The 15,034-nt window shown below is 44.7% G+C and overlaps 1 protein-coding gene across 2 annotated transcripts in view; it reads left to right on the forward strand.

Annotated features, from left to right (window-relative positions):
- Positions 1-222: 222 nt before the first annotated feature.
- TMEM233 (transmembrane protein 233) overlaps positions 223-15,034 on the forward strand; it is a 31,755-nt gene continuing 16,943 nt past the window's right edge. For both annotated transcript variants that reach the window (XM_015239689.3, XM_072952872.1), the window contains exon 1: positions 223-471. In XM_015239689.3, the coding sequence (XP_015095175.1) occupies positions 286-471 (186 nt within the window). In that variant the 5' untranslated portion in view covers positions 223-285. The remainder of the gene's footprint in view (positions 472-15,034) is intronic.

The raw sequence follows: 15,034 nt of genomic DNA on the forward strand, positions 1-15,034 counted from the left end.
GTCAAGGAGTGCCTTTCCCCTGTTTCTTAGGCTGGCTGGCTCCCTCTCTCCTCCCCGCTGCCTCCCCAACTCCCTGGCTCCCTCCCTCTCTCTTGTGCGGAGACTTTTGGCCCAAGTCCCTGAGCCCAAGCGGGTGCAACTGGAGGGCGCTGGAGGGGTGAGGTTACGTCTCCCTGGAGTCCCGCGCCACTGGCTTTTCAGAGACTCGCCAGGAGCCTGAGGCCAGAGTCCCAGACCTCGCCGACTGTGCAGTCCTCCGCCCTCCCTGCACCGGCCGCCTCGCCCATGTCTCAGTACGCTCCCAGCTCGGACTTCAAGAGGGCTTTGGACAGCAGTCCCGAGGCCAACACTGAGGATGAGAAGACCGAGGAGGACGTGCCCATGCCCAGGAACTACCTGTGGCTCTCCATCGTCTCGTGTTTTTGCCCCGCTTACCCCATCAACATCGTGGCTTTAGTCTTCTCCATCATGGTGAGTAAACTAGGACCCGGAGCAGCCAGGGGAGGGAGATCTGGGCGGCACTGAGCGCCTCCGGAGGACTCCACGCACTGTCCGCCCTCCATCCCTCCCTTCCTCACTGCCCTGCATTTCTTTTGTCCTCTGAGCCACCCGTTCACTTTACTGGGGCCAAACTCTCCCCCGACAACCATCAGCGCCTCCTGTGGCGCTCAGAACCCAGACCAAGCCTCCCCCAGGCCATCTCCACGTCCTTCCAGAGCCATTGGTCCATTCTCTCCAACCCAGGGAAGTTCTTCCTTGGACTTTTAACGGCTTCTCTCCCTGCCTCCTCTGACATCCCCGAGCACATCCGGTTCTTCTCAGCCCGCTTTACTAGAGGCTCACCGCGCGCCACCCTTGCAGGCAGCAGCATGCCCCGTTCTCGGAGCGCGCGGGCTCTGCGCCCCGCTCTGCCTCGCCCGGCGCTCCCGCTCTCCAGCGCGCAGCGCCGCCGCTTTTAGCGCAAGCCCCCTCTTCCCTTGCTGCGCTCAGGGCGCCTTCTCAGCCACTCTCTGAGGGTCCCCGGGCGATTCCCGATGTCCTCTAGACCCGTAGTCCCACACTTTAGCACGCCCTCTCTGGGTCGTCAGTTCCTTCTCGCTCCCTTCTACGGCAGCTCCCTCTCCTTGGCTCTCTTCAGAACCCCTTGGCCCCTCTCTCCATTGAGCCTTCTCTCTCTGCAGGCCCGTTTGGCCCCCCTGCGCCCCTCTCACCAGCAATGTGCGTGCTCGCCTCCACCTCCTCTACTCCAGGACGTTGTGGTTCCTCTCTCATTTGCTGCGCAGGGACCCTATCCCGCCTCTCGGCGTCTCCCAAGGGCTCCCAGGCGCCCCTCCACCGGTGGGTCCTTGGGAGCTCCCGGGAATGCAGTGGGGACTCCCAGGTCCATTGTGGCTCCGCGCCCCTTAGCACGCTCGCCTCCCGAAATATGCACCTCTCCTCGAGTAGAGGCAGCCGGTGCTTCCACCCGCCCCTCGGAGCTCGCCTCTGCGACCCTCTTCAGCCCCGGTAGGAACTCGGTGCGAACCCCTCCCACCAGGAGGGCCAGGAGCGTCAGCGAGGTCCTAGCCTTATTGACTGGAGCAGCTGGCCCGGCACTGTCCCGGGACAACCCTTGCAGTGAGCCCCCTCCCCCACCCACCCATCTTGCCTGACCGAGCTCCCCAGCCGCAGACAGGGAGAGTCCGGGTTCAGTTCAGTAAAGATCGAGAGCCACTGCCCCTCCCGCGATCCGGGTCCGCCCACACTTGCCCGCGCGTGGCACCTTCTTCCCTCCGTGGGTACACACGGAGACCTCATTTGCACGCGCAACTTGCCTTCTCCCACACCCCGTTTTTAGGACACTCGCACCATCGTTCAAGCGTTCAGCCGCTGAAGTTCTGACTGCCTGGATTCAAATCCTAATTCCACCAGGTGTCCGGAAATCACTGCATTTCTCCTGACCTCAGTCTCTTTGTAAAATGGAAGTAATCAGAGCCATATTTCTTGGAGTTGTGCATACTGATGAGATAAATTATAAACTGCTTTGAACAGTGCCCGGCATGCTGGTGTTATTAGACCTTTACTCAAACGTCAGTTTAGGAGGGCTTCTCTGGTCAGTGCTTAAAATCATCCTCCCGCCCAGGTCTGTTCTCCCTTCCCTACTGCTTTTTGCCCAAAGCTCTTGTCTCCATCTGATACATTATTTAATTTATTAACATGCTTATTGTCTGTGTCTCCTCATTAGAAAAATATAAGCTCTCTGATGGCAGAGATTTGTATTTGTTGCTTGTTATTTGTTGCTGTATCTTCTTCACCTGGAAGAGAATCTGGCAGGTGTTAGATGCCCAGTAAATATTATGCAATGAATGTATGTATGAATGAACGGTGTTAGTGGGTCACGATGTCTGTTTCACTCCTGAGGCTTTTTCCCACATGGGAGCCCCAGAAGCTACCATATCAGGTTTCTTAGGACCAAACAGCCCGTTTCCTCCCTTCCTTCCTCCCCCAAGATATCCGGTCTTGGATTTTTTGCGGCAAAGCAGGGGAGGATACAGCAGCCAGATTCTCCAGGCGGCAGCAGCCTCTCTGGCTGGTATTGGTGCCCACAATCTATCCTGGTTTATTAATGAATCAGCAGCCAATTTACCCCAGTGCCAACCAGAAAACTGCCTGCCCGCCTTTGATCTGAGACGAGCTAAAACTCCAGCTGGTGGTGACAGGTTGGACACTAATGATACCACTTGGTGTGTCCTGGGGAATAAGATTTGTATAGAAACTTTTTTCTGGCCCCCTCATCCCCATTCCCTCCCCCAAGACTTTTTCACTAGGTTTACAGCAAGAGACCATTCTATTGCCAGAACATAGACACTGGAGTCAGAAAGTTGGCTGTGGTCAAGTTTCATACCCTTTTAAAGCCTTGGTTTCTTTGTCTAAAAAATGGGGATGTGGAAGTGTTTTAAGTGGAGCAAAACTGTTGTAAGGGTAAAACAGAATAAAATCACGTCAAGTCACCAGCTTTGTACTCTGGGCAATAGTCATCAGACAGATGGGTAGATTTGGAGCCTGGAAACATCGTGTGGAAACAAACAGAGCATCAAATCAGTGAAATCTAATTTCTAAAAGGCCCTTTCTACATACACCCTCCCTGTTGCACTCCCTCTAAGGTACTAGAAGCATTTTTCCTTTTGAACAGTGCAGATCTCGACTTGACAAGATTCATAATGAAGACTCTAAAGTCTAAAGGATAAGGAAGAGAGAAAGGGGTCGGGGAGGGTATAGCTCAGTGGTAGAGCGCATGCCTAGCATGCAGGAGGTCCTGGCTTCAAGCTTCAGTTCCTCCATTAAGAATAAATAAATAAGCCAAATTACCCCAAAAAATTAACAAAAAAAAAAAAAGGAGAGGAAGGTGGCTGACCAACTCTGCCAGGTGTGTGCTTTCCCTAGAGTGGCTTGTAATGATCAGTCCTGGCTATTTTCACATCTCACGCATTGGTAATTTGTGATAAATTGAGGTACACTGTTGCTGGCAGTGGTGCTACTCCCCATGGAGGCATTTGGAAATATTGGGGAGCATATGTGGTACCTCAGTGATTTGGAGCACAGCTGGCATTTATGGGGAAGGAAGGGCTAAGAGTATTAATACCCTGCAATGCTCGGGACTGACTGTCCCCCCAATGAAAAATTCACCTACCCCAAACATCAATAGCACCCCAATAAGGAAACACTAGGAGATAATGCAAATTGACATAGATATTGACAAGTCTCAAAATAACGGATTCCCAGAACTGTAAAAAAGAGCCAGCAATCTCAAAACAGTGCCTTTATTTATGAAACCAAGCCTGCGAAGCTGTCTATAAAATTACAAAGTTGAAGTAAATGCTAGGGAATAATAAAACTACTTTGGAAGGATACATTTGAGAGGAATATTCTTCAAGCTATAGGCGTCTGTAATTTCCCCACCACCCTGTGCAGCGCTAGGGGAGTCCCTGGGGGTTGTGAGACAGTGCAGCACAGGTGAGAATTATATCGGAACATCAGTGGGCCAAGCATTGTCAGAGACTGGGACGTGAAAGACTTTGCTTCCCAAATACTCAAAGTCTATTTGTTTGAAAATGCACAAAACCCGTACTCAGTTTCTGGGACACATCTCAGGACTAGGCCCCTGCTATCCCATATTGCACATTTGTGTGAATTTGAAAATGGCCCCTCTCCCCCATGCAAATGCAGCCCTGCATCGGAGCACATGGCCTGGAAAGTCAATCCAAGGCTGGTGTTCAGGCCTCCCTCATTGTGCTCCCGCCCATCCCTGGTTATCCCTGTTTATTCTATCTGAAAGATAGAATGCTGGAGACTGTCCACATGGCTTTTACCTTGGAGAAAGAATGTTTATTCATTTGACAAATGTTCATTGAGCACCTGTTAAATGCCAGGCTCTCTTCCAGGCATTGGTGTACTCCTCCACCTCTATCCAGGGGTAAATAAGATCAGCAAGGCCTCTGCTTTCCTGGATCTGGAAGGGAAAATGTTCCAGGCAATTTGCAGGAGGGTTGGCAAATGTAGGGTGAGGTCAGCATCTATCAGTTTTGTAGGTGGAATTTGCTCCCTCACTCAAGAGACTCGAAAGGAGTCCATGCTGTGTATGAGGGTGGGGCTTGTCAACAGGTGAAAAGGAAAAAAGAAGTCCCTCCTAAAGTTGTTCAGCATCACCCAGATCACAGAACAGCAGCTATTAAATAAACTGGCCAAACAGGCCATGGCTGAGGTGCAGGTTAGCCTTCATTAATGAGCAAACTATGTCTGACTTATAAGTGTGAATTGTAATGATGGCTTTGGAGGAAACCTTCAAATAATCATCAAGAGGAGACCAGGCAGGAGGACTCACATCCTAGAACAGTGCTTCTCAGAATTTAACCACTTGAAGCTCTTGTTCAGACGCACAGTCACTCCTCTTTCAAAGCTCAGCTGGAAAATCGCCTCCTGCGTGAAGCCCTACTTGATTGCCCTCTTCCCCTCACTCTAGGTTGTGCCCACTATACTCGGAACAGATTTCTCTCAGAGCACCTTTACCTCTTTGCACCAGTTTGTGTGTGTGAGCCCCTTGAGGTCCCATTGTCACCCCAACCCTTAGCGCAGTGTTGAGCACGTGGTCAGTAAGTAACATGTGCTTGATGAATGAATGAATGAAGAATGAATGAATGAAATGAGTGAAGAATGAATGGCTCCAGAGGCCTGAATCCGTTCCTAAATTTATCTCTGAGGATGTCCTCCCTTCCCACCTGTGTGGTGCATTTCTGCTAGAGCATTTTGGGAAGAAATCCAGGAGACTCAGGCTAATGCTAAAGGTCACTGAGAGGTTGGCCAAGGCTTGGAGCCCAGGGATAACTTCCCTGGCTTGTCTGCAGCTCGCTGTCATCCACACACTGCAGACCAGTGAATCTATGTTTGGGAATTGGTCTCTGTTCTCAGTTAACACTCTTCCGTTCAAAGCTGCTCACCCAGAAGTATGATGCCTTCAGAGGATGAACAGGAATATATCTGAAAATCTCCAGTTTTGCAAGTTCAAGAATTAAGCCAAATTTTCTAAAACCATGCTTCTCAGACAACTGGTTCTGCCCAACGTTGTTTTACCAAAAAGCGGCAGGGAATAGAGGGGAGAAACTGAGAAGTTAAATGCTAAATTAAGCAGAAGTGAACTGTTTCCTTTCTTCGGGGGCTTTTTGAAGGCTTTGGCCAACCACTGTTCCTTGTGGCTCTTTGACAGAACAGTGTACACGGGGCATTTACTAAGCATGTTGCCTGGGACTCTTTGACCTTACGGCTTATATGCCATAGAACACACTTTGGGAAATATTGTTCTTGATAATATATTGGTTCTCACTTTCATGAGTCAAGCCATTGTTGGTATGAGGCTAATGCAAGGTGTTCATTCCATCCCCAACCATCTTGCCTAGAGACCCACCTCTCCCCCTTTCTTCCAACACAGATATTTTTAATGGGTCTCCCTAGCCAGACTTTTGCTGGTGTTTTTACTCCCTCATTCTCTCTTTTTTTAAATGGGTGAAATTCAGGAATTTATCTGTTTCCTTTACCTTTTATATCGTATCTCCTATTCCCCAAACTGAAGAACACCTCCTGTTTTAACTCCGTCTTCTGATAATCTCATTTGTTCCTTGTTCTGGATAATTTTGATAGTATGTGTATTGCTATTATTATGATGATGATTATTACATTTGTCTATTTGTCTTTACTTCTCAAAGTATGTCCTTATGGACACAATTTCACTGATTCCTTGGACACGAGAGAGCTGTTCTCATTTCTCCATGTGGAAACCAGGCTCAGAAAGGTGGCACTATTGGGCACTATTGGGTGGCCCAACACGATAGTCCTTGTCCCCACGAGGTTTACAGTCTAGCCTCTGGAAGCAGTATCATCAGGTGGCTCTCACAGTATCACGTCATCACATTTGATTGTCTGTCTGCTCTGATGTGTGATTGACTGGGAAAATACCATTGCCTCCCATGAAGTGAAAAGTTAGACAAGGCTTATACTTGGAAGATGTATGATAAACTACATGCTAGTTAAGAAATGTTTTAATAAAAGTAATCAATTATGAATGGTTAAAAATAGGGTGGAAACTATCCTTTTTTAAAAAAATACTGCTAGAAGGAAGCTCGCCTTACGAGGTCTGTGGACATTTAGTTCCTGAAAGCTTTTGAGAGGAAACAGGGGGAGGTAAAGGAAGAGAACAGGAAACTGGCTTTAAATAACTTGACTATTTTTAAAGCTGTCAATCTTTGGTTTGGGTGTTCCTCTCTGAATATATAGATAGTCAGGCTGTAGAGATCAGTGGTTTATACAGAAAGATGCAGTGAAGCAGATAAGATGCCCATGGTAGGGGGTACTGGCAAATAGCTGTGTTTTTCAGCTGTCACTTTTGTCAGCTTCATTGATTTTAAAAATTGTCAATAACTTGCATTTTAGAATGGAAATTCCTCTGGGGACAATGTTTATTTATATATATATATATTTTTTAATCTGTAGAATCATGGTACATTATTTCAGATTTTAGAGCCCAGGGAATCACCTTTAACTGATAAAGAAAAAAATGTAAATTGTCATTATATTTTTTGTTTTATAAAAATAGAACTTTTCATCAAAATAGCAGTATGCCTTTAAAAAAAATAATCAAGTGACTATGCCTTGCCCTTTGATAAGAGCACAGCTTTGATGTTCAGAGGACTTTCTCTTTTAATAGACTTGCCCCATCAGTATAAGAAGCATCATATAATATTCTCAATCAAGCCTGACAGAATTTCCCTCTAGCTTTTTGGTTTTGATGATAGGCCAGAGGACGATTCTCACTTGTCCTTGAAGATATTTATCAGGAGAAATAGCCCAGAAGCCCAAGAAGGAGACAGATAAGCATGAATGAGTGAATGCTGATGATGAAGAAATATGCCTTATGATCTGCAAGCCTAGGCTCTGAATTCCCAGCACTGCCTTTAGACAGAAAAACTTAGAAACAAGCAAAATCTAAAAAAAAAAAAAAAAGAAAGAAAGAAAATCCCGGAGTCATCTGAAAGCTCAGACATTGTTACTAAAAATATTTCCTAAGTGCCCACATCCAGCAAACTGTTTTGATGGAGCCTGCTATCTAGGAATTTGGGATCTAAGACAATATTGATCTGTGTAAAGAGGGTTCTTACACCTGGGAAGAAATATCTCAGACTATGTTCAGGAATTGATGTAAGTCTACACAAGTAGGGGTGTGTGTGTGTGTGTGTGTGTGAGTGTGAGAGAGAGAGGGAGAAGGAGAAAACCACTTACTTCCCGTTGGTCAAATATGTATTAGAGATGAAGATGAGGATGGTTTTTAAAGAGAGAACAGGCATTTTGAAGAAAAGAGAACACATTGTAAAATTAGGATCTCAGTATTGGCAACTCAGTAGATCAAAATACTGGCATAGTCACAATAGCAAATAAAAATTTTAAGTACCAGAAATAAACCTAGGAAACAAGCAAGATCTATACAAAGAAAGCATCACTAAGAAATTAAAATTAAAAAAAAAATTAAATGGAGAGGCATAATATCACATATTAGATGGTCACCACAGCATTAGTTATGAAATGAATTATAAAGTGAGTTAATAAACACGAATCATGGTGCCTGGCTCAGAGTAACTGCTTAATTAGTATTTGTCACTGTTGTGATTTAAATGTGAAAAATTAAAGATGAATATAAATATTGATTCCAGCATCGGAGATTGACTAAGTCAGTTATAATACATCCACTTAGAACATAGAGTATTTCATAGATACTAGAATCATGCTTTTGAAGAATTTTTATGATGCAGGGAAATGTTTAAGGTAAAAGATCAAGTCGGGGGAAAAGAGAAAGAATATAAAGTTGTATATACAATAAAATGACACATTCTTTCTCAGTTAAAAGCATCCACATACCCATATACATGCATGAACATGCATGAAAGGAAAAGGCTAGAAAACATTCCAAAATGCCTACAATGATTTTCTCTAAGTGGTGGGATTATAAACAGTTATGTTGTAGAGGTTAAGAGCACAAATTCTATTGTCAGGTCCACCAGGGTTTGAATCCTGGCTCTCCGCTTGCTGTTACGTGACACTGATAATGTTCCCTCACCTCTGAGCTCCAGTTTCCTCATCTGTAAGTTGGAAATAGTACCTCTTACCTCCAAGGGGTTGTCCTGTGAATGCAATAGGATAATATATGCCAAGCACTTGGTAAATCTTGGCTATTATAATTTCAAATTTTACTAAATAAGTTTTTAGTATTTTTCAGTTTTTCTGTAGTAAATGTTTAGACTTCATTTCTAGTCAGAAATAAGGGTTTTTCTAGAGATGATAAAAAGAAAAAAATCTTCAGCTAGGAGAAAGGGGTTGGTAAATAAGTGAATTCTTCTCTGCCTTGAAAGGTGATTGTAGTTCTGAATTCGTATGCTCTTATTAAGCTGAAATGGTCAGCTCTATAGTTAACTCAAGACAAATGCAATTTTATTCTGATGTTTTGTTCTAGTCTTGAAAAATCTCTAAGGATAGAGAAACTGCAGCTTAGCACAGTTTCTTGCCACAAAGGAAATGATTGGAAGATGTCCACAGTTTTGTTGCTTTGGTTCTGATTTTACCGAATTTTTACCTAGGCTATTATAAGCCCACTTTTTAAAAATTGAGATATAATTGGCATGTAATTTTGTGTGTTTGAAGTATACCATGGTGATTTGATACATTTATGCACTGCAGTGTGATTGCCATTGTAACGTTAGCTAACACACCTGTTACGTCATAAAATTATCTTTTCTTCTTTGTGGTGGGAACAATGAAGATCTGTTCTCTTAGATCATTGGTGTTTAGAAGTTTGATGTTTATAATACAGGATTATCTGTAATCACTGTGCCGTGCATTAGATCTCCAAGACTTATATGCTAGTTGCAAGTTTGTACCTTTAAACAACATCTCCCTAATTGCCCTACACCCAGCCCTTGGTAACCACCATTCACTCTGTTTTTATGAGTTTGGCTTTTTTAGATTCCACGTATAAGTGATATCATCCAGTATTTGTCTTTCTCTGTCTGACTTGTCTCAGCCCAATGTCCTCAAGCTCCATTCACGTTGTTGCAAATGGTGGATCTCCTGCTTTCTCACGGCTGAGTAATGTTCCATTGTATATATGCATACCACATCTTCTTTATCCCATTCATCTCTTGATGGACACTTAGGCTTCTTCTGTGTCTTGGCTTTTGTGAATGCTGCAAAAAATATGGGAATGCAGATATCCCTTCATGATCCTGTTTTAATTCCCTTTGGATGTATACACAGGAGTCAAATTGCTGTATCATGTGGTAGTTCTATTTTTAATTTTTTCAAGACCATCCATACTGTTCTCTGTAGTTAAGCACACTTGCTTGTTCTGTTTCTCACCCACGTAGAAGATACCTGATGTTCCTGAGATAAGTTCTTCATGCTTTTGAAGGACATATGGTTCATATTTTCCCTTGAGCCACAGCATCTCCTCAGTAATTATCCACCAACAGAAGGAAATGGCGGACACCAGAGAGGATGTTTCCATCACTTCAAACATCTCATGAACCCCCCCAAATCTCTTCTACATTTGTGTTTGCTTGTGGCTTTATACAGCTGACATTCTGGACATCTGTTAGCTCATAGGTTCTCAGTGACCGGAAGCAGTCTACGTGTTAGGTCAGCAGAGTAAACACTCTTCTTCCCCTCAAGAATTCTGGACCAGTTAAGAAATAAGACATAGAAACAAAACAGATGAGTTGTTTGGAGGATGTGGCTTCAGATCCACAGCCAGTGAGATCCACTTTGCACCCAAACTAGGAAGACTACCCAATCCTCCATGGGCAGCTCGGGGTAGTCACAGTCAACTAAGACAGTCAAGGTCTCAGCTCTCTAGGAACTTACATACGAGTAGGGGAAGACAGACCATATACAAGTTAACACTTTATGTTAACTTCTTTATGAAGATGATTTCAGAGAGTGACAAGCACTGTGAAGAGAATAAACAGTAAAGTATGAGGGAGAAGGATTAGCGGGGGCAGGTAGTAAAGAGAATCTACTTTAGAAAGGGTGATGGGCAAAGGCTAAAGGATGAGAACAAGCCAGCAGTGGAAAGATCTGGACAGAGCCAGGAAGTGCAAAGGCCCCGGGGTAGAACAAGTTTGCTATGTTCCAGAGATATATGCTATGACATCTATGTCATCCACTTAAAATAGATTTAACTTCCCCAGGAGGAAATCCCAAAATAAGCCATGGGATAGAAAGGTAGGGCTCTGTTACCCAGTGGCAGGTCCGACAAGAGCTCTTAACAGGCCACTATTTGCTTTGGTCTCAAGCCAGCCTGCTCCCAGACAGCATCAAAAATTCTTGGTTTACTCTTACTTCAACCCTCCTTCCAAACTAGAACAATTGCTCAAAGCCAGTTTGGCCCCTGAAGCAGGATCTATTTTTGTCTGGATCCCAGTTTCTCTAGGCATTAATGACCTGTCAGTTTTAAGTTGGTTTACATCAAGGCACAGGGGCCCAGGTTTCATTGATTCTTATCCCTCCCAGTTAAGTCAACTCCCCCCAGAATTCCTTTCTGCATTTCTAAGAAGTGTTGGTCACGTGCTCACACAGAAGTCTAACCTGCTGTTAGCACGTGCAGGCCTGGCTGCTGTTTCCAGTGGGATCTGGGGCAAGTACCCGGCACCCTGGGCTGCCTCTGAGCCCTGCCACCATCTCTTGCCAGATCCCACCACCTTCTCTGGGCTCCACCATTGACCCTGACCCACCGGAACCCTCAAGTTAGCAAAAGCTGTCACTAGGTCTTGCTTCTTTAAAAACAAAATAGTGTACAACTTAGTGGTCTTTAGTATATTCATGAGGTAGCACAGTCATCACCAGTCTTTAATTCCAACAAAGTGTCATCGCCTCTGAAAGAAATCCCATACCCATTAGTAGTCACTCCCCAGCTCCCTGTCCTCCCAGCCCCTGGCAACCGCTGATCCAGTCTACTTTCTGTCTCTATGAATTTACCAATTCTGGACATTTCATATAAAAGGAATCATGCATTATGTGATCTTTCATGTTTGGCTTTGTCAGGGAGGGGAATATTTCCCCCTGGACCCCTCGTAAGTTCTTGTGGCTGGACCAGTAATAAAACTGAGACAAGGCAGATTAACAGGAGAAAAACAAACAAATTTTAATTCGTGCACAGAGATCTTTAGAAATAGGACCTAAGAAATGGCCAAAGCAGGCAGCTTTTATGCAAACAAACAAACAAGAAAACACCTAATAAATTTGTGAGGAATTGACAGGACAAAAAAACTTCGGTTTGGGGTGCTCAATTAGTAAATAATCTAAACAGGGTTTGGACTTGGGGTAGTCAATTTTTAAAGTAACGAGGTTTGTTTATATCGGTTTCTCAGCCAGACTTCCCTCTGTCCGGCAATGAGGTTCTCCTGCCTCCAGAGCTGGGAGCGCACCTTTCACATGGGAGATTTATTTCCTTCTGTCAGACAGAAGTGAGAGTCACTTTATCCCTCTTGCATTGGCTACTTCTTAAGTAACTTTGATTCAAAATAATCAGTGTGCCATTAAGGTGTGTTTTAGGGTGGCCTTCCCTGTGCCCCAACAGCTTCTTTCACTCAGCATTGTGTTTTCAAGGTTCAGAGTTGTACAATGCATCAGTCTTTCCTTTTTTAAGACTGAGTAATATTCCACTGTATGGCTATGCCATGTTTCTGTTCTTTCATTCATTTGTTGATGGATATTTGGGTTGATTCCTTTTTTTTTGTTTTTTTTTTTTTTGGCTGTTGTAACTAATGCCACTATGAACATTTGTGTGCAAGTTTTTGTGTGAACATAGGTTTTCAGTTTTCTTCTGTCTGTACCTAGGAGCGGAATTATTTGAGTTTTTGAGGAACTGCCAAGCTATTTCCACAGCAACTGTGCCATTTTACATTCCCACCAGCAACATCTGAGGGTTCCAGTTTCTCTACATCCTCAGAGATACTTGACTTGTCGTTCTTTGTCCATCTTCGTTATGCTAGGCATCCTAGTAGGTATCTCGCTGCGGTTCAGATTTGCATTTCCCTAATGACCAATGATACTGGGCGTCTTCTCGTGTGCTTATTGGCTCTTTGGAGAAAAGTCCATTTAGAGTCTTTGCCTGCTTTTAATTGAGTTATTTGTCTTTTTATTATTGAACTATAAGAGCTTTTTACATATTCTGGATACAAGTCCCTTATCAAATATATAATTTGCAAATATTTCCTCCTCTTTAGTGGGCCTTGCTTCTTTCACCTGCTTTCGAACCTTGTTGGACAGGTCCACGTGTTGCCAAATTTTTAGTGAAACACCTCCTCCCCTTTTCTCTTGTAGTGTCTCTTTCCTTTGGCCCCCAGCATGAACGACTGGGCTGGCGACAGATTCAAAGGCAAACACTGTGTGAGTTCAGGCTCTGCATGCAACTCCTTGTTTCGAATCCCAGCTCTGCCCCTTCACCTGACTTCTCTAAGTGTAGGTTTTCCCACCTATACAATGGGAATGTTAATGCAGATCTCTCTGCATTGTTTTCTAAATTAAGTGAGATAATGCTGGGCCCTTTATACTCATTATCTCAGTTAAGCCTCACCACAATTGCAGGTGCTATTATCCCCATTCTACAGAAGAGGAAAACTGAGATTCAGATCTATCCCTCCAAGGACTTATTATTCCTCTTTGGGTTCATCTACTGCCATGTTAAAGATCCATATATCTATTGTATAATGTTGTCTGTAATAAAATTAGAGCACAGTTCACATACACACATACAAATATTGGGAGAGTAGGTTCTATTTAAGTGAAAACGTGTCGGGGACTCTGGCTTATGAAAAGAAGGCTAAAAGGACTAAAATTCCTTCATGAGTCCTTGACCTCGAGCCCAGAATTCTTTCTTCTGATCATTCAGGCAGCAAACCGGTGTCTGCCATTCTAAGGCAGAAGCCCACCCTTCAGAACTCCAACACAGGAATGACGCAGTTTACCCTTTGTTCTGCCACTACCAGAGTAAGAGGTCGCCTTGGTTGGTCAGAAAAGTTAAGCTGGCTGATTGTTTCGTTTGGGTGTCTGTCTGCTTTGTTTGTGGATTTGTTTGGTTCTCTGTCAAGCCAACCGCATATAAGGGAATACAAGTAATACTGAGCACCCCCCATGAGGCAGTGGAAATGGGGTGGTGAGGAAAAGGAGACGTGGTGTCTGCCCTCAAGGAGCTCACAGACAGGTGGTGGAGACGAACCCTCAACAAGTCAGTGAGCAACAGAGTAAATAACCATGAGTCACACCAAGAGCCATCGACCAAGAAAACGCAGAAGGCTGCAAATGAGAAAAGAATTAACTGGGGTCTTAGGAACTGCAATTCAGGAGACAGACACAGATAAAACGGAAAGAGTGTTCCGGGGAAGAGAAAGGGGCAGGGGCTTTGTAAAGGTAAAACCCACGAGGTTGTTCAAGTGGTCTGGTGGGAATTACGGTTGATTCTGATGCAAGAAAGGTAATATCTTGCCCGACAGCAGGCAGGTATTCTGGATGCTACATTAAGACAGTAAGTGGTCGAAGTTCAGATTCCATCCGGACTGAGATGTGCAGAAGTCACACTTCCCCAGTGGCCTCCCGGCCCCATTCTCGAGAGCTCTCTTAGGTGTACCGACTCCGTTGTGATTCCCCTTGCCCAGAGCCGTGATGGAAACAGACCAGGGCTGAGTCAGAGTATGAGGTCAGGGGACCTGCTTAGGTTAGGATGACCTGAGAAGGCTGCCCTGAGGAAGCTGACTTGTAAGCCGAGACAGGAAGAATGAGCAGACACCGGCCACATGAGACGGAGCGGGGAGAGGACTCCAAGCAGAGGAAGTGACCTGAATGAAGACCGGGGCCAGGAAAGAGGGTGAGCAGGGAGGAGGGCTCCAGAAGAGTCTGGAGAAGAGTGCCCGGGGGCCGGAAGGCCGGGTAACGGAAATGTGCCTTCTGTACCACCTGTACCAAGGAAGAGGGGCACTTCAGGGCAGACTCTTGATTTGTATTGAGGCCTTTTTTTCTTGACACTGGGCACAATCATTAAGCAGAGCAATTGGGCAAGGGAACGTGGACTGTACCAAGGTGTATTTAATAGCTCGTTTGTTTTCATCTTCATCAGTCCGCGTAGGACATCACCATCATCATGTCAATATAAGGGCCAGTGCATATGGCCGCTGTGTCCCGAGCACTGCTCTAAACTCCTTATGTGTGTTAGCTTGTGAATCCATCATGACCACGAGGCCAAAATAAAACTAACCATGTCTTCCATTGTCATTATTTGCTGTTTGGGGACTAATTTTGTTTGAGGGTGAATGTGGAAATTCTGAGCACACTTGGTGGTGGATAAGGACAAAGAAAATGAATGAATTTTTGTCAGGGAGATCAGTAGCATAGGTAAAAGATATATTTGCCCTGATTTTTTTAATCACTGGCCAACTTTTTATTAAGTTAGAATCAAGTCCAGCTA

This window comes from Vicugna pacos, chromosome 32 (genome assembly GCF_048564905.1).
Source record: "Vicugna pacos chromosome 32, VicPac4, whole genome shotgun sequence".
Lineage (NCBI taxonomy): Eukaryota > Metazoa > Chordata > Mammalia > Artiodactyla > Camelidae > Vicugna > Vicugna pacos.